The 19,165-nt window shown below is 39.2% G+C and overlaps 2 protein-coding genes across 3 annotated transcripts in view; both read left to right on the top strand.

Annotated features, from left to right (window-relative positions):
• Positions 1 to 14,290, top strand: part of LOC131351938 (RNA-binding Raly-like protein) — an 80,672-nt gene extending 66,382 nt beyond the window's left edge. Inside the window, exons 4-9 of one of the 2 annotated variants that reach the window (XR_009204454.1) lie at positions 3,297 to 3,457; positions 5,300 to 5,413; positions 7,716 to 7,870; positions 9,814 to 9,867; positions 12,933 to 13,189; positions 13,226 to 14,290. Coding sequence is in view for 1 of the 2 variants with exons in the window: in XM_058387686.1 (XP_058243669.1) it covers positions 3,297 to 3,457; positions 5,300 to 5,413; positions 7,716 to 7,870; positions 9,814 to 9,852 (469 nt within the window). In the remaining variant the exon portion in view is untranslated. Of the gene's footprint in view, positions 1 to 3,296; positions 3,458 to 5,299; positions 5,414 to 7,715; positions 7,871 to 9,813; positions 9,868 to 12,932 lie in introns of both variants that reach the window. The other variant, XM_058387686.1, reaches the window with a different exon arrangement.
• Positions 14,291 to 15,855: 1,565 nt separating this feature from the next.
• uraha (urate (5-hydroxyiso-) hydrolase a) lies at positions 15,856 to 18,619 on the top strand. The gene is made up of 5 exons (XM_058387698.1): positions 15,856 to 16,143; positions 16,314 to 16,399; positions 17,132 to 17,274; positions 17,350 to 17,485; positions 18,235 to 18,619. Exons 2-5 carry the CDS (start codon positions 16,349 to 16,351, stop codon positions 18,322 to 18,324), a joined length of 420 nt encoding a protein of 139 aa, XP_058243681.1. The 5' UTR covers positions 15,856 to 16,143; positions 16,314 to 16,348; the 3' UTR covers positions 18,325 to 18,619.
• Positions 18,620 to 19,165: the final 546 nt, after the last annotated feature.

Genomic DNA, 19,165 nt, shown 5'->3' with positions numbered 1-19,165 from the left:
AGGAAGGAACGGTGGTGAACTGGTCGACAGGGTCATGGGCGGTCAAGGCTCATTGACGCACGTGGGGAGTGAAGGCTGGCCCGTGTGATCCGATCCAACAGACGAGCTACTGTTGCTCAAACTGCTGAAGAAGTTAATGCTGGTTCTGATAGAAAGGTGTCAGAATACACAGTGCAGGACGGGTCAGGGTTGTTTTGGCAGTACCAACACAATATTAGGCAGGTGGTCATAATGTTATGCCTGATCAATGTATATGTGACAAATAAAGTCTTTTAATGTTTTCCAAAACTGTAGACACAATTAACAATCATTCCGGCTTTCTACAGAGAACAGCTTTTTTCTGGCACATTTCTGATTGGCAGGAAGGGAAACACAAATCAGTATGCACCTTATAACTATGTAAACTTGTAGGAATGGAACCAGTGAGTACAAATAAGCCAATATTTACATTTAGTTATGCTAATAACAAATACAGCAGAGCAAAGGTTTCATTCACATCATCACCATCACACCACATCAGCATCTACCTGCAGAACAGAAATCTCTTCTTGCTAAACAGTATGGGGCTGGATCTGCTCAGGTTTATCTTCTTGTGGCAAAAAACAAACTAGAAAACCATTAAAAATGATTCATTTATCTTATGCAGTCTTGATTCAGCAAAACAAACCAAAAAATTGGCCAATATATGTAAGAATTAAAAGACTCGAAGGCATAGCGTGATTGGAAAATAATCAACGCTTGTTGAAGTGTTTATTCCTCTTATACCCCAGGGGTTGATGATTAAACCATCCTCAAAATTCACAGCTACTATTAATTACTATAAATAATTGCAAAACAAGATATCATTTACATTAAAGCGGTTATAAGCAGTTTTTCCATCACAAGTCTGCTCATGATTCAGAGAAACTCCAAATCCTGTCATCCTGAAGACTTTCCCTGTGGTAGAAAGAGACAGAGAATAAATATGGCGGCCAAGTGGGATTATGGTGTGATTAGCTTTCTAGGTCTTTATATATATATATATATATATATATATATATATATATATATATATATATATATATAAAGATATATAGGATAGATATATATCCTATGTATATGCGCTATTTTTGTCTTGCTATTCAATCAGATTAAAGTTAGCAAACGACTGCAAAGTAAAAACCTCTCGCCTTACAAAACTTTTTCATTTTTTTTATTGTCACTCTCTCTCTCTCTTTCTATCTCTGATGTAATGGCTGGTATCAGAATCCAAAGTAACACAAGCTCCTAAAATCTCCTATCATCGTCTCCTCGCCACGGAGCGTTTGATAGGCTTTGACAGCAGCAATTTGATTTTGTAGAAGATAAAACCTTCTTACCACTGTTCATAAAGAAGAAAGAGTGCCTCGAGATCGAGAAAGCGAAGAGAAAAAAAAGATCACAGAGCAGGCTGGCGGAGGAAAGAGAAGAGTTTTAAAACCGGACTACAATAGAGGACTATTTGCCGTAGAACCGCCTGATATAAGAAGTAAAGTGGCTGCAGTTTTAAACATTCTAGCATCCTCCTCTGAAATATCCTCCTGGTTCTTATTCGTGTCAGGAATCCATGGCACTCCTGGCTGGCTCGCTTTTCTCCTATTTTGAAATGCAAACACTCCCATGCTACACACACACACACACTCACACACACACTAATAGAAACTCATAAACTCTTGCTGAAATCCAAACACTCTGCTGCTGAAACGCAGCGATAGTGCGCTCGCTTGGAACCTTACAACGCTGCAAAATGAATGCATTAAAGATTAATTAAAAGTGAAAAAATGAAAAATCCTCCATGGAAAATTCCTTCATTTAGGACAGAAGCTAAATGAGTTATATTATAAATATATTTTGCCGTAGTTTTATTTATTTTTTAAAGCTCTACATGACCCTGTGCTTGTGTTACTTCTCTAGCATGTGTTAGCAATGAATATATATCTTTCAGAAATCCTGTCAGGTTAGCTTTAGTTACTAGTTTGTTAGCAAGTCCTAAAAACTCTCTCAGAAATTGTCTCAGGCTAGCTTGTAAATTAGCTTATCTTGAGGCTCGTCTTGGCAGGAGAATTAAAATGAAACCATCTTTAGAATAGAGAATAAAAATCCTGAAATGTTAGTTTGTTAGTTAGATACCTAGCCATAGCAGGATTAAATATTAAAGACATTATAAATATGACATAAAATCCTCTCAGAAATCTTAACAGGTTAGCTTAAATATTAATGACATCACATCAGGTCAGCTCAGCTGCCTAGCATTAGCTGTAACAAATAAGAAACATTTACGAATATGGAGTTAATTAAAAAACTCTTGTCAGGTTAGTTTGATTAGTTAGCTAATGTTAGCAGAAAACTATTTAAATTAACATTTATAAATGTAGCATAAACGTTCTTTTAGAAATCCTGTAACATTGCTTATGTTAGCTAGTTGACAAATAGCTGCAGTGATAAAAATGATAAACAATATGATTTTGTACATCTTGCCCGAAATCCTGTCAGATTAGCTTTTGCTAACTGGCTAGGTTAGCTCATTTTAGTCATAAAGCTAGCATTAGCAGAGAAGATTATAAGCATTTATATCTTTTCAGGAATTCTGAACATTTTACAAACATTTTACAACAATTATAAACAATGGCGTAAAATCCTTACAGAAATCTTAACAGGTTAGCATACTCGTTAGTTGCATAGCATTAACTTTAAATAAAAAATGTCATAAATATAAACATCTGTCAGATATCTTGCCCAGTCAGGCTAGCTTTAGCTGTAACATTTATGATTATGGAATAAAAAAAATCCTGACAGGTTTGCTTATTTTAATCATAAAGCAAGAATTAGCTACATTATCATTTATATCTTTTCAGAAATCCTGTCATTAGCTAGTAGCTGGCTAATGTTGGGATTAAAAAAATGGTTAAAATGTATGAATGTGACTTCTCCGAAATGTCCTGTTAGCTTGTTAGCTCATGGTATGTGGTAAACAGTGCAGGTTTTAGTATTTCTAGCTGACTAGCATTAACTGGAAGGTTGTACAGCTTTGTAAATAAAAAAAATCCTCTCAGAGATCTTGCTTCTGTTAGCTAGCTGGCTAGCATTAGCAGTGAAGATTATAAATATGATCTCCTCAGAAGGTGTAGGATAAAGAATATGATTTAAAAATACTAACAGGAATCATGTAATGCTAACATTATGGGGATGAAAACAATCGTGCTATTTACTGTGTACATGTGTTATTATTGTATGTGTGTGTGTTTGAAGTAATCGTAGCATGTTCATGTTTTCTTCAGGGTGTTCGATTACCAGCGTGTCCCATCGGCAGTGCCCGCGCTGCCCCACAGTTCCAGCCTGGCCAAGAGAGCACGCTCGTCTTCCTCCAGGCAGCGACACAGCCGAGACCGCTCGTCCTCCAAGGGCTCCTCCAGACCCCACTCTTCCAGCAGAGCTAAGTGTACGCGAACGCAAACTCGAATCTGCATTTACACGTCTCCGAGACAACCTGTCATTTTCTCAGCAGGTCCAAAAGTTCCAGTCGCAGAATATAACGTCAAAGACAAAATAAAGGCAGAGGCAAAGTTTCCAGAGCTGAGACTGACAGATGCATCAACCCCACCACATCCTTTTAAAAACATACTCATTTATTCTGAATCCAGCTTATAGAGTTTAATCTTCACTAGCAGTCTGAAATATCTGCACAACAAAAACACACACACAAAAAACAGTGTGTGTGTGTGTGTGTGTGTATCACCATGACAACAGAAATAGTAAATAGTAAATTACTATTAGTTACTAATTGTGAGTAGAGGTATCAGGTATTAAGTTGTATTTGTCACTGCACTATGAAACTCTTTCTTTGCATATTCCATCCTTGGGGGTTGGGTCAGAGCATGATGCAGCAGTACCCTGCAGCAGGGTGGGTTGGGGGCCTTGCTCAAGGGCCCAACGGTGGCAGCATGGCAGTGCTGGGGCTTGAACCCCGATCAACGACCCAGAGCCTTAACCACTTGAGCTACCACTGCCTCAGTTTCGCATATCCCAGCATAGGGTCAGCCAGCAGGGAGGGTTAAGGGCCTTGCTCAGGGACCCAACAGCAGTAGCTTGGCAGTACCGGGGCTCTAACCTCCAACCTTCCGATCAGTGACCCAGAGCCTTAACTGCTTGATCCGCCACTTCCCTGTAGCAGGTGTTTTCCACCCAGACCTTAATTATTTTCCATTTCCAGCATGCTCTGAACTCTTTTATTCTTCTTATAACACAGCAATTTGCCAAAGCTAACATTTTTATTTACTAAAAAACACATTATAGTACACATTTTGTCTATTCCTTGTTATATTAATGATGTGGGACAAAGCAGCGCAAAACAAGCTCGTTCTCGTTATTACTTATGTTATAAAGCAGCTATAAATCGTTTCCTTCACCAACTTCTAAATTTTTGGCTAGATTAGCTCATTTCAGTCATCCTGTCAGTGATAGCTGGCTAATGTTGGAAGTAAAACCTTTTTTTAAATCTATGAATATGACTTCTGTGAGAAGTCCTGTTAGCTCATTAGCCACAGAAACTGGACTTTCTGTGGATTTTGTGGACCTTATGTTTGTTTAATTTTTTTTTTATTCACGAAAAACCGTGATATATGTTCATCCTTTAGCGTACGGCTCGATTTCTGCGTGTTTGATTGCAGTTAAGTGATCAGCTAGTCTCAGGAAGAAACCTCCAGATGCTATTTTATTAAAAAGCTCTTCTCCGTACCCTTTCCTCCTTTAATGGAGTCAGTCCTATCAGAGCATGCCATTACACCAAATTAACAGAGCAGAAAGAATAGCATGAGAGTGTTCAGAACATGCTATTAGCACCTCAGCGGGTCTCGGGTCACCTCAGCACCGTGGAGCTCCGGGCTCGGAACGTCGGCTTGTTCAGCGAATCGCTCTATAATTTTATTTCTATTTCTTCACAGTGTCTCATTTACGTCTTTATTGTTCATTCTTCAACCTGATGGGTCATCTAATATTTCTCTCTGTGTATTATAGTCCTTTTTACACTGCCAAAGAGGCACAGAATGATCGCTTAGAGTGGATATGGGGTTCAAGGGAAAGGGAAAAAACGAGACTCTTCAGAGTGATTTGTGCATTCGCTCGTTTGAGGTCGGCTCTACAGATGGAGCGATAGCATCTGCCTCGACTCAAACCCCGTCGATATTTCAGCTGTTTTTATGGGCTGTTTTTTTACTTTTATTCTGACCTTTTGTGTAAAGTGGGAATTCTCTGTCTCTATCTCGATCTCGTTGTGTCTCTGCAGTGAAAATGGAGGAGCTGCAGACCATAAAGCGCGAGTTGACGACAATAAAGGTGCAGATTGATGGCCTGCTGGACAGCCTGGACAGGATGGACAGACAAAGGCAGGAGCACACAGGTCAGTCTTTTTCCAGCTACAAAGCTGAACTCTGTGAACCTCTTCTCTTCCTCTGATCCTCTAACAAGTTTATAGTAAAAAAAACAATTATATATATAGACGGGATATGGTGTGAAGTGAATCAGTTGAGCTTATGCTGCCCCCTAGTGTTAATCTTGAGATTTACATGGTCAAGATTCTTTGTCATTTTTTTTTACACTTTACATCCATTTACATATCCGGCATACCAAGTGGGATTTAACATCATGCCTTCTGTGATTTTAATGGCATTTATACTTTACAAGAGTATTAATATAACTTTTATTTGGGTTGATCTCAAGGATATTGAAATCAGCAGTTCAATCCATTACTATGGCCTTAAAATAACTTTTTCTTCTACAGCTTATTATATCAGTTTTAATTGAATTAAATAAGTATAATGTGGTTTAGTGGGACATGAAGGAACAAAAAATCCTAAACATCACAACTCTATAATATAGACATTCGGGATTTTATGAATTTGCCTACTACGAGCAAAATATTCATAGAAAAATTGTAAAAAAAAACATTTCATTTTTCCACACAAATGTTTGTATCTTCAACGTAAATGTTGATATCAAACCCATTTCTGCTCTCTGAGATGCGCCACGTGTTTGTTCATCTAAAAAGCAGCTCGAATTTGATCTTTGAGCTGCACTGAAAGCCAACAGACTCATTTTATATCAGACTCACAGCCTGAAAATCTGACTGAAAACATCCCATAAGTCCATTTCCACATTTCCAGTGTTGCTGGTATAAAGGGTTAAAGAAGCTCTCAGTAGCTCCTCATTCTCATCAGTCCTATTCATTACACCGTAGTTCCTCAGTAATTCATTGAATCTAGTGAATAATATGCTTTAAGATAAATAGCTCAGTTTCAAATAATTGCCAACGATCTGTTAATTAAATCACGGATCTGAGGCGGTGAGGAACCGTCCGTCATTTGCAAAAGAGCTCCACAGGCATGTTTGTGCTCAGTTATACTTATAATACGTTCAGTCGTCTCTTTAGTTTTTCTCTAATCTCTGACAGACAGCTCGCTTTCTCCAAGTCCTCCCAGACACCACCACCATCCCCCTTCACCCACCACCATCACAATCCTTTTTTTTCTTCATCGTTTTTCTTCAGTTCTGTCTAATCCATCCCTGCTTTAATTACAGCGCTGCCGATGCTGAACGATCAATGTGTCTGAGTCAGTAACGTGAGCGTGCTGAGGGGCTTCACACAGTTCTCCGTCAAGTTTACCAGAGATTAGTCAGAAAACAAGTCAAATCTGTACGGATTTACATTTAAACATAGCGATGAAAAGCTAGGGAACGTGCAAGTTTTCTTCCTGTGTGATATATATGTATATACACTGATCAGGCATAACATTATGACCACCTTATGCTTAATATTTTGTCGGTCCCCCTTTTGCTGACAAAACAGCCCTGATCCGTCCTGCACTGTGTATTCTGACCCCTTTCTATCAGAACCAGCATTAACTTCTTCAGCAATTTGAGCAACAGTAGCTCGTCTGTTGGATCGGATCACACGGGCCAGCCTTCACTCCCCACGTGCATCAATGAGCCTTGACCGCCCATGACCCTGTCACCGGTTCATCACTGTTCCACTTTTGATATCCCACCCACTAACACGTGCCATGATGAGGAGATCATCAGTCTTATTCACTTCACCTGGCAGTGGTCATAATGTTATGCTTGATCGGAGTTTTTGTGGCTTTATGCAGATTTACTTCAGGGAGTGGTGTCTCATTCTCAGGGAGTTGTTATGAACTGATTTTTTGTAGTAAATGACAAAAAAACATTTTTTGTTGATACTTTAAAACACAGAATATTTCTCAGGTGTGTTTTGTTGGTGAACTGCCTCAAGCGGGTATCGAACCCGGATCCTGGCCTGCGCTCTGGTGGTCAGGCAGGGAACTGTCCCTGTAGATCCTAACAGTTGCTTTTGTCTTATGTTTTAGTTTGTTGTCTTGTTACAGGCTACACCGACATGTCATTAGTAAAAGCTAGGAGTAAAATAGATGTACAATTTTCTTTTTGTTGGTATCATGGTGGTTCAGCAGGTTGCCTTGCCACAGATCTGTCTTTGGGTTTCCTCCAAACTCCTAAAAACATGTAGGTTGTTTAACTCTGCTGAATGTAGGCTAGATGTGAATGTGAGTGTACATAGTACCCTGTGATAGACTAGAGTTGAATTCCTGAAACCATGCCGAGCGTTGGAGTATTTTAGCATTGCGCTCAAGAGAGTTTAGACTTAAATGTGTCTCCATGTTCTGCAGGTTCTCCATTTTCTCATGGTGGGAGCTCAGGGGGTTCACCATACCACCCATCAACCAGCAGTCGAGAGGGATCTCCCAGAACTCCCAGCCCACGCCGCTGCACCCGGAGAGACACTCCGGAGCTGGGAGAGGCGAGCGACGACGAGCCGCACATGGTGACGAGCTTTATTCCATCTAAATTCACTCTGCTTCTGGGCCTTTACAGATAACCAAACAGTAATCAGTTTATTTAAAGAGGACAATGCATGACAGTGTGTGTGTGTGTGTGTGTGTGTGTGGGTGGGTGCTTGCGTGTGCATTGTCTGTCATTGAGAAATGAGATAAGCACAATGAGGTACGTGAGCATCACGAATCGCACTGACAGCTGATAAACGCGTTAAAATGCAAAACTACGCCCGGTTTCCCGACAGACGAAATTCTCAAGCCTGGCAAAACAAGGAAATCTCACGCGGGAATAATTCACAGTGAAGTTTTTAATCCTCGGTAAACACAACACTACCTCACAGACAAATAAACAAACAGAAAAGCCATCTAATCACGCCGGTATTAGTTTGACACGTGAGACAGATTTGCTTGCTGCAGCATAAATTTCCACTAAGCTAGCACAATTTTTCTTTCGTTCTCACCTACCACACACACACACACACACACACACACACACAAAAGCACTACTTATTAGACAGAAAAGCCTGGGCACTTTTCCTGTCAAGCCTTTTCGGAGCCTTATATAAAGACAACTATATATAGACACGACTATTATTCCAGAAGCCACGTTACAATTATGTGTAATTACCTTGGACCTCTTACCTGGTGGCAGTGACAAATGAAGCACGTTTAGCCTCCTTCTGTGTGTCCTGCGCACAATAGCAAAGCTGCAATTACTCTTCCACTTTGTTAATATTACCAACACCTTTTTTCCCCCCAAAAAATCATTCCCTCAGTAGGTAATGTTTTTGTTTCATGGAAGTGAAATACTGTAGAAATGATCTACACTATCAGCTTCCACACACCGACAACCAGCAATTACTTCTATTGGGATGAAAATACAGATAATTAAAAATTGACTCATGTTATGTACATGCTTTACTGATTACGGCGTTTCTTGAGTCGATGTGATATAGGAGGAGTTGTTTTATAGTCTCTAGACTAACCCCATTTAAACCAAGCACTTAAAACTGGGGGAAGAAAATCAAGAGAAAAAATAAAAGCTTGGGGATTTTTTCCACGTCAATCGCAATCGGACATAAAAGCAAGAAATTACACATTTTTTAAAAAGGCAGTTTCATCTGAAATCATGACAGACAAATGAACTGAGATGAAAGCAAATATTGTGATATTTATCTCATGAGCTGATAACACTAAAATGTTAAGTGCGACACGGTAAGTTAACATTATTATTCATTATTTATTATTATAAACGTTAATAAATGCTCAATAAACAATTAATAACAATGCATTTTCAGCTCAAACTGCAGAAATGAGCGTAATCCAATATACTAAAAAATATTATACAAATTAATAAATGTTGATAATGTGAACTCGGGTGTAAATTTTGGCACCCCAGGTGCACTCTAATTTTTATTTTATTTGCAAGTTAAATACAACCGTCATATTAACAACGAGCTTTTTCTCCAATAAAAGGACTACAGACTCTTGACCTTCCCAAAGATCGTCGTTGCTAAGCGTTCTTCAAGTACAGTACACGTCTACATAAAAATACTGTGCTGCCACATCCCTCGCTTCCTCCTGCAGCTCAGAGCTCTCTTGTTGTTTTCCAAGCTGTTTTCCAGTCTGGATGATCTCCTGTATAAATGATGAGGGTTCTGTTTCTCTTAGCGAGAGCCCATATGTTAGAGAGCAGAGGCTCAGCGAGAGCTAACTCGTCTCTCTGTCATCACAGCGTGGCTTCATTCTCAGCCGTTAGGCACTGCTGCTGGGAGAAAAAAACGACCGATCTGAGATCGAACCCTGTGACTCGAATCTCATTTGTTTCCGAGCAGCATGTAGTGAGCTGTGAACTCTTCATAATGACTGTGATGGTGTTCTGTGGAGTGTTGGTGCTCGTAGTAAAGGGTCTTTGTGTTTCTCTTTACTGCAGATGAATCATCACAACTCTGACATGGAGGACGAAATGTAAAGAGGCACGGCTCAGGTAAATCAGCCCATATATATGTGTGTGTATTCTCTCCCACACACACACACACACACACAACAAGAACTAACATGCCTCATGAGTGTTGCACATCATAAACAGAAAAACTATAACGTGTCGTCCTTTAACCCTTTTAAATGAAGTACACTGGCTTTTCCTTTTACAGGGGGAATTTAACTCGACTTATGAGACGTTTTTAATCAGTATAAAGAAATGAATGCTGTTCAGGCTGATCTAAAACGAGTCTGTTGACTTTCAGTGTGTTTTAGACGTGTGTTTTTCCCTCCGGTGGAGAACCTTACACAGAATTTTACCGGTTCTGGTTAAGGATCGAATCTGAGCTGCTTTTTAGATGAACAAGCACTTGGAGCATCCGGGTCAGCTAGGATATAGCCCCGCCTGGAGCAGTTAGGGTTAAGGGCCTTGCTTGGTGTTGTTGAATCTTCAGCAACCCATACCCTTAACCATTTGGGCCACCATTCCCAATTTCTATGAATATATCACCTCTAGTAGGTGAGGGAACAACAGAAATACTACAAAATTCTGAGTGTCTACTTTCCTATGAGCTTCATATTAACCACCACTGTGTGAGTGAGACATGACAGACACTCAATCATCAACATGGACACAACAAAAAAAAGCCATTTTTTGGCCTCTGAGACATAATGGTTGTGATTATAATAGCAAGGTGCTGTTGTATAAGAGGAATGAAGCCATGCTGGCTTAATTCCTTACATCCATTCAGGCTCATGCAGCAGTAAATATATGTAGCTTAATGTCCTGACATATTAATGCCCTGCTCAATATAGCATATTAAACAATAAATCACAGTTTTATTAATGTTTATTAATTCTTAATTGTTTATACACCATTAACTTTATTCAAGCTGCTGGTTATTGCATGGACAATGAACTGAAAAGTAGGTTGGCTCATAAAAGAACGTAACATGGGAACTTACAGTACGAGCTGTTAATTAAGCTAATTATATACTAATGATCTGTAGCTGCGTTTCTGCTCCATTGTTTAGCCGCAGAGGAGACTTTCTGGATCTGCTCATGAAAAGATGGGGGTGTGTTTTATTTATTTTTTTAAAAAATTGTTGCCGTTGATAAGTAACTCAATTAACAGGCCATTAGCTTAATGAATAGGTTCTCATTTCTAAGAAGTTCTCAGACTTTTTTTTACATCTGTGAATGTGACACTGTTATTACCAGAAGTTCTGGAAGTTCTGAACAAAAGCTAATTGTAGATAATCATACGTAAGGGAGTGAGAAGGAGAAAAATGGTGTTGCACAACATTGGGTTTTTATTTCTACACTCATGACCCACAATTATGGTACAGATTCAACTCAGCTCAACATTCTGCGCACTGCTAGTTGAAGTGAATAAGACTGATGATCTCCTCATCATGGCACCTGTTAGAGGGTGGGATATATTATTCAGCAAGTCAACATTTTGTCCTCAAAGTTGATGTGTTAGAAGCAGGAAAAATGGACAAGCGTAAGGATTTGAGCGAGTTTGACCAAAAGGACCAAATTGTGATGGTTAGACCACTGGATCAGAGCATCTCCAAAACTGCAGCTCTTGTGGGGTGTTCCCGGTCTGCAGTGGTCAGTATCTATCAAAAGTGGTCCAAGGAAGGAACAGTGGTTAACCGGCGACAGGGTCATGGGTGGTCAAGGCTCATTGATGCACATGGGGAGAGAAGGCTGGCCCGTGTGATCCGATCCAACAGACGAGCTACTGTTGCTCAAATTGCTGAAGAAGTTAATGCTGGTTCTGATAGAAAGGGGTCAGAATACACAGTGTATATGTATGTAGTAGGACCAAGGGAACCACAAGGAGGTTGAGTAGCTGGAGTGGGCTGGGAGTTGGAAGCAGCAGGCACTGGCATAGTTTGAGTGGAAGCATCCTGAGTATGCGGAAGAGGGCTGACCTCACAAGTGTAATGCCGTATTATATGACACTTCAGCCCACTGATTTGATTGGATGCACAGATTTCCAAGAGAGCATAGATTTAGTATAATCACACTGGAAGCTTCTGCTGCTTGTCTGTTTTAGGATTGTAAAATCCCATTTTTAGCAACATTCCTGATAAAACTGTTACTACAGCAGAGTTAGCGATATCAGTGAGCTCGTCAAAGGAAACATATTCCTGTGAATATTACATCTGCTTTTCAGGGGTTGGGTTCGGCCCCTTAGTTCCAGTGAAAGGAACTCTTATAGAAACTTGACTGGCCTGCACAGAGTCCTGACCTCAACCCAGTAGAACAGCTTTTGGATGAATTAGAGCACAGACTGCGAGCCAGGTCAAAACTGGGACGTCTGCCTTTACATGCACATGAATGTAATATGGAGTTGTCCCGCCCTTTGCAGCTATAACAGCTTCAACTCTTCTGGGAAGGCTTTCCACAAGGATTGGAATTTTTGACCATTCCTCTAGAAGGAAGGGGTCATCCTCAAACTGTTCCCACAAAGTTGTGAGCATGAAATTGTCCGAAATGTCTTGGTATGAAGCTGAAGCATTAAGAGTTTCTTTCACTGGAACTAAGGGGCCGAGCCCAACCCCTGAAAAACAACACCTGAACTCAATGATTTGGAGGGGTGTCCCAAAACTTTTGGCAGTATAGTGTATGAATGCTGGTCAGATGAAGATGAAAAGAAAAACATGAAGCTAATTTTACTGCAGTGTATAAATCTATGAGAATTATCTAGCTAGCTAGCTAGTCGACAAGCTATGAGTGAGTGTGAGGGGATGTAAGCAAAAATAAACAAATTATTTGGCCATATTGTGTCCAAAATATCAGTTACGCAACATTCATTTCAAAATCGTACATTTTTCTTAAATATCGGGACGGCTACAATTGAGATAATTGAGGTATTTACGGCAGTGCTGATGTTTAATTCATAATTTCTCTACTCTGACTGTAATCTTTCACAGCTTTCCCATCTTTTTTAAGTTGTGCAGGATTTCGTTCAAATTCGCTCTCAGTGCTCTCAATACTGTAAAGTCGCATTTATTGTGTAAGGATTTTAAGCTTCAGCTTCCTCTCTGTCGTCTCCAGACCGGTCTGCTGAGTGATGTAGCAAGACAGAAGAGCCTGACATGCAGAAGAAGAAGAAGAACCCGCCTCTGTCTCCACGGCAACAGCTCACGACATGACACAACACACAGTCCAGCATATCAAAATAATCCTGGGTCTCATCAGTAAAGTTGTGAGATTTACGTTTAGTTCCTTCTTTTTAGCGCTCGTGTACCGGCTCTCATTCCTGTGTGTAGTGTCAGGTGTCATTACAGGTGTCATTACAGGTGTCATTACAGGTGTCATTACAGGTGTCATTACAGGTGTCATTACAGGTGTTATTACAGGTGTTATTACAGGTGTCATTACAGGACACAAATGCAGCACATGACAATAGGAGTCTTTATACCGTCTTCTCGAGCTTCTCACGCTGGGTTGCCAGATCTGTGTGACAAAAATAAAGCAGACCCTAAACCAGCCCAATACCAAAAAACCCCCATACCTGCACCTCACACCCCACATCCACCGCACCTCACACCCCGCATCCACCGCACCTCACACCCCGCATCCACTGCACCTCACACCTCACACCCCGCATCCACCGCACCTCACACCGCATCCACCGCACCTCACACCGCATCCACCGCACCTCACACCCCGCATCCACCGCACCTCACACCCCGCATCCACCGCACCTCACACCTCACACCCCGCATCCACCGCACCTCACACACCGCATCCACCGCACCTCACACCGCATCCACCGCACCTCACACCGCATCCACCGCACCTCACACCCCGCATCCACCGCACCTCACACCCCGCATCCACTGCACCTCACACCTCACTTTCTTTTCTTTTCTTTTTCTTTTCTCATTCATTCTTTTCTCCTTCTTTCCTTTCTTTCAATTTCCCTTCCTTCCTTTCTTTTAACTTTCTTCTGTCCTTCCTTTTCTTAATTTCTTTTATTCCTTCCTTCTTTCCTTCCTTCCTTCCTTCCTTCACCCTACTTCATTAAAGCAGATTTACTGGATCTCTTTCTTTCTTTCTTTCTTTCTTTCTTTCTTTCTTTCTTTCTTTCTTTCTTTCTTTCTTTCTTTCTTTCTTTCTTTCTTTCTTTCTTTCCTTCCTTCCTTCCTTCCTTCCTTCCTTCCTTTCTCGTTCCACGCTCACATCTCTACAGACTCTGGTGTCTTGTTGATCTCAGTGTGAGACACATAAACATTACCAGATTCTCTTCTTCTGCGTTCTCGGCGCTTCGGCCTGAACGTAACTGTGTGGGTCGGTGTGTAATAATGTGTAATATTGTAAAACTTTGTTTTCCGTGTGTTTCTTGCTGTCTGATTTTAATCTTGCTTTTTTTGTTTTTAATCTTGGAAAAGAGAACAAATAAAAGAAATATCTAAGACTCTTTCATTAGAGGTATTGTGCTGTTTGTGAGAAACGCCTTCTTTCCTCCTTCTTACAGTCAAATAATTCTACAGTAACACACACATTTTATATATTTATAAGGAGATTGTCGCACAATTAGGTAACAATGCATCAGTTGGTTATTACAGTCACTCAGAGGGAATAAGTGGAAGAATAAGTGGAAAAGAGAAAATTGTTCCGCTGCAGGCGCTCAGCACATGGCGGGTTGTTAGGTCAATAGCTAGCACAGTTTCAGCTCCAGGCCCGGCACAGCGGAGTGACCAAACCTGCTTCTGTGCCAGAAATACCACACAATCATCACATTTCTCACACGTTTGTGACAAAAGATGCCAACAAAAAAGACCATTTTTCAAGGCTCTAAGCACAGAGAGACAATTCGCTCCACAGTGTGCAGAAATACAGAATGTTGTTTTCAGCACAAAATCCTGTGGAGCAGAAAGCTTCCTCTGAGATCTACAAACTACAGCCAGTTTCACTACCATATAAGGTATGTTTGTAACGGTCAAAGCAGCGGTCACTCAGTACACTGAAATCAATGAGGAGTGATATTTACGCTACAGAACAAAAAAATCCCACACAGCTGCTTCACTAAGACACATCATGAATGAAAATTATGTCCAGATATTTTATATTTTATGACAATCAGGTATTATACAACTGTCTGATAAACATAACGTGTAATTTTACATTTGCAATATTTTTTAAAAATATTTTATTTTATTATATGAACGGTTCTGTCTCTTTTGTCGATACGGTACTATACATTTAGATTTAGTATTTAAGAATTAATTAAATAAATATAAAATAAATAAATATTAATAAAATAAATATAAATGAAATAATCTAAATATGCAAATGTACAAAAGTACAAAATGTATTCAAACATATAAATGAGATGTAAAATATATATTAGAAACAAACAAAATATTCTATGAATACAAAATGTATATATTAAAAAAAGTACCAAAATAGATATTATATTTTATCACAATCAGGTATTATACAACTGTCTGATAAACATGACATGTAATTTTATATTTGGAATATTTATTTAATTTATTTAAGAAATATTTTATTCTCTGAACAGTTCTGTCTCTTTCATCGATACAATACAGATTGAGCATTTAGGAATTAATTAAATAAATGTAAAATAAATAAATGTTAAATAAATAAATAAATAAATAAATAAATAAATAAATAAATAAATATTAATAACAAATATAAATGAAAAATAAATGAAATAATCTATATATACAAATGTATTCAAAAGTAAAAAAAAAGATTTATTCAAAAATATAAATGAGATATAAAATATAAATTAAAAAATAAATAGAATATTCTATAAATACAAAAAGTATTTTTTTTAAAATGTACCAAAACATTCTTGAATGTGAAATTATTGTTGTTACTATTATTATTATTATTATTATTGTTGTTGTTGTTGTTATTATTGTTATTATTATTATTATAAACTTTTAAGTATCACACGAACCAGCCATTCAGGTGCGTCATCCCGGTCACGTGACTGGCGACTCTCCCTACTTCCTCGTTTTAACGTCTTTAAATAGACCTCCGAATATTTTAAGGAATTATACTACAACTTTAGCTTTAGATTTGAGTTATTCGTCTACACTTTTCATGCCACAGTCCGGAGGCCAAGTCAACTTTAATACAAAAAAAAAAAAAATAAAAAAAAAAAAATAATAATTGTCGCGTGTGAAAATTTGGCACGTGCACTTTGCACTGACGGACAGGTGAGTGATAGACAGGTGAATGACCTGCACGTCTCCTGCAGCCTTTAACAAGGATACACACATCCACAGTAAGTACACGATTCGTAACAAATGAATCCATTATCACGATGAATATCATTTAGAGACTAATTGTAATTTTTCTTCTTGATTTTGGTATTTTCTATCTGTAAATATGAGATAAATATATCTCTACAATAAACTAATCTCAAGCTTTCCTCTCTCTATGTTCATCCTGTAGGCTTTAAAGGCTGCTAGAAAAGACTAGAAGCCCACATGAGCACCAGATTGCAGCATATTAAAGATCATATTTTAGCAGCGAATCAGGTGAAGCTCATAATTATTAGTTCATGTGACTCAGCTTATTAAAACCTATCCTCACAGACGTTGACACAATATATAATAATATAATGTAATAGATAGGTGGGCTGGTCAAAGGTACACTATATTTCCAAAATTTTTGGGAGGTCTGCCTTTATATGTACATGAATGTAATATGGCGTTGCCCCGCCCTTTGCAGCTATAACAGCTTCAACTCTTCTGGGAAGGCTTTCCACAAGGTTTAGGAGTGTGTTTATGGGAATTTTTGACCATTCCTCTAGAAGCGCATTTGTGAGGTCAGGCACTGATGTTGGACGAGAAGGTCTGGCTCACAGTCTCCGCTCTAATTCATCCCAAAGGTGTTCTATGGGGTTGAGGTCAGGACTCTGTGCAGGCCAGTCAAGTTCCTCCACACCAAACTCACTCATCCATGTCTTTATGGACCTTGCTTTGGTCACTGGTGTACAGTTATGTTGGAACAGGAAGGGGTCATCCCCAAACTGTTCCCACAAAGAGCATAAAATTGTCCAAAATGTCTTGGTATGAAGCTGAAGCATTAAGAGTTCCTTTCACTGGAACTAAGGGGCCGAGCCCAACCCCTGAAAACAACACCTGAATTCAATGATTTGGAGGGGTGTCCCAAAACTTTTGGCAATATAGTGTATTATATTATAATATAATAAACAATTTTACAGATATTGTAAAACAGCTACTAAATCAGCTCTGTCCTTGTTGTAGTGTTCAGAAATGAGCACTCTGCCACCGAGTCCCCTCACCACTCACGTCCTGAACACCGGCCTTGGTGTCCCAGCTGCCGGCATGAGCATCACGCTATACTACCTGGATCTTACGACGTCAGCTTGGAACCATCTGACAGCAGGGTAAAATATCACTGCGGTATAATTTCACAGAACCAATCCGATCACAAATAAATCATATAAATCTTTTTCCTGTAGAACTACCAACACTGATGGACGATGTCCAGGTCTTATTACTAGAGAAACCTTCCTTCCTGGTACCTATAAGATGTGCTTCGAGACCGGACAGTACTGGGAAGGACTGGGAGAGACCTGCTTCTACCCGTATGTCGAGGTATTGGAGAAAAATCACAGTTAAACATGGATATTAGGATTACATCCTTTCAGGATTTCACGTTATTCGTATTAATGCTTATGTGGTTGAGTTTTTATTCTCTTTTATTCTCTAATAAATATACAATCCATGCCTTTCTGCCTTTTATGTCATCTATTAAGACTTTAATGTGTAAACTCAACGTCAGGAAATTTCTTGGTGAATATAGTACTTAAGTAGTTTTAGTAGTAGTTTTACTATTAAGTAGTTAATAGTAGTTTAAGTACTTGGGGTCAACAGTCCAGAGTAATGGAGAGTGTGGGAACAAGGTTGGACAGGATTAGGAACAAATGCATCAGAGGGACAGCTCATGTTGGATGTTTGGGGGACAAAGTTAGGGAGGCCAGATTAAGATGGTTTGGACATGTCCAGAGGAGGGAGAGTGAGTATATTGGTAGGAGAATGTTGGACATGGAGCTGCCAGGCAGGAGGCAAAGAGGAAGGCTAAAGAGGAGGTCTATGGATGGAATAAATGAGGATATGAAGCTAGTGGGTGTAGAGGGTGCTAGAGGATGCAGAAGATAGTGGAGAGAGATGATTCGCTGTGGCCACCCCTGAAGAAGAAGAAGAAGAAAAAGAAGAATTAAGAATGTTAATAATTGGTCTAATGAGTCATATTGTTAAGCCCTAACCCCCTGACTTTGCCCCTAACTCTGTTTGAACACATTGTTTGCTCATAAAATCTAACAGCATCGACTTGTTCCCTGCAGATCGTCTTCACCATCACTGACGCTTCTCAGAAGTTCCACATCCCGCTGCTCCTGAGTCGTTTTTCCTACAGCACCTACAGGGGAAGTTAACAAGCGCAGGAACCAAAAACCGATTCACGCTTGAGATATCAGGCTGAGGCTCATGAAACCCTGAAAAATAACACCATTAACCCTTACACGTCTGTTACAGCTCACAGAAAGGAAGCTCTGTTATATGAAAATGCTCAATAATATACAGGTCTACAGGTCAGCTTTGTGTGTGTTTTCTTGTTTCAGTCCTAAATGACTTTCCTGCTTTCTAATTTGTTCTGAAGTTAAATCGATGTTTCAGTTCAGATGGAAAATGTCACATAACCAAATAAACTGTGTGTTGAAGAAAAATAAAGGCTTTGTGTTTGAAGCTTTTGGGTAAAATCACAGCACCAGTGTCCAAGGAGTACGTAAATATTCAGTCACGCATCTGCAGTAACGTGTTAATGTAAAAGAAAATGGTTTTATTTTGTGTCTGTTTCCTGAATACTCATTTCCACACCCTTCCTTTTAGTCTGCGTTGTTGATAATAATTATAGTACTTTGATGCTTGTGCTGATATTTCTTATAGTTATTATCTCTAAACACTTCATATAAGCCCTCCTTCGAAAATCTAGGAATGTAGGGATGTTATTCTTGCATACTTTATATTCTTATACAACTCTTTTCTGTTCCAAGTGTGTGCAAATTTCTTCCATCTTTATGTAATACACTTTAATATACGCAAATAATCATGATGCAACGAATATGCTCGTTCTAATGCCCTTTTTGAGCTTCTTAGCAAGTTTTTCCCTTTAAGTGTTATTAAAATCAGTATTCCATTTCGATCTTCATGAATGATCGTAAATTAATACTTTTTCGCTGCATAAAATCTGTATAATAAAACAAAACCATGTTTTTT

Source organism: Hemibagrus wyckioides, linkage group LG04 (assembly GCF_019097595.1).
Source record: "Hemibagrus wyckioides isolate EC202008001 linkage group LG04, SWU_Hwy_1.0, whole genome shotgun sequence".
NCBI classification, from domain to species: Eukaryota; Metazoa; Chordata; class Actinopteri; order Siluriformes; family Bagridae; genus Hemibagrus; species Hemibagrus wyckioides.
The sequence above is the reverse complement of the archived record's forward strand: the minus strand, read 5'-3'. Positions and strand labels throughout refer to the sequence as shown.

Coding starts and splice junctions, on each gene's coding strand:
- uraha (XM_058387698.1), top strand. CDS start 16,349: ATGAGCACCAGATTGCAGCATATTAAAGATCATATTTTAGCAGCGAAT. Junction 17,275..17,349: donor TGGAACCATCTGACAGCAGG/GTAAAATATCAC, acceptor TTTTTCCTGTAG/AACTACCAACACTGATGGAC. Junction 17,486..18,234: donor GCTTCTACCCGTATGTCGAG/GTATTGGAGAAA, acceptor TGTTCCCTGCAG/ATCGTCTTCACCATCACTGA.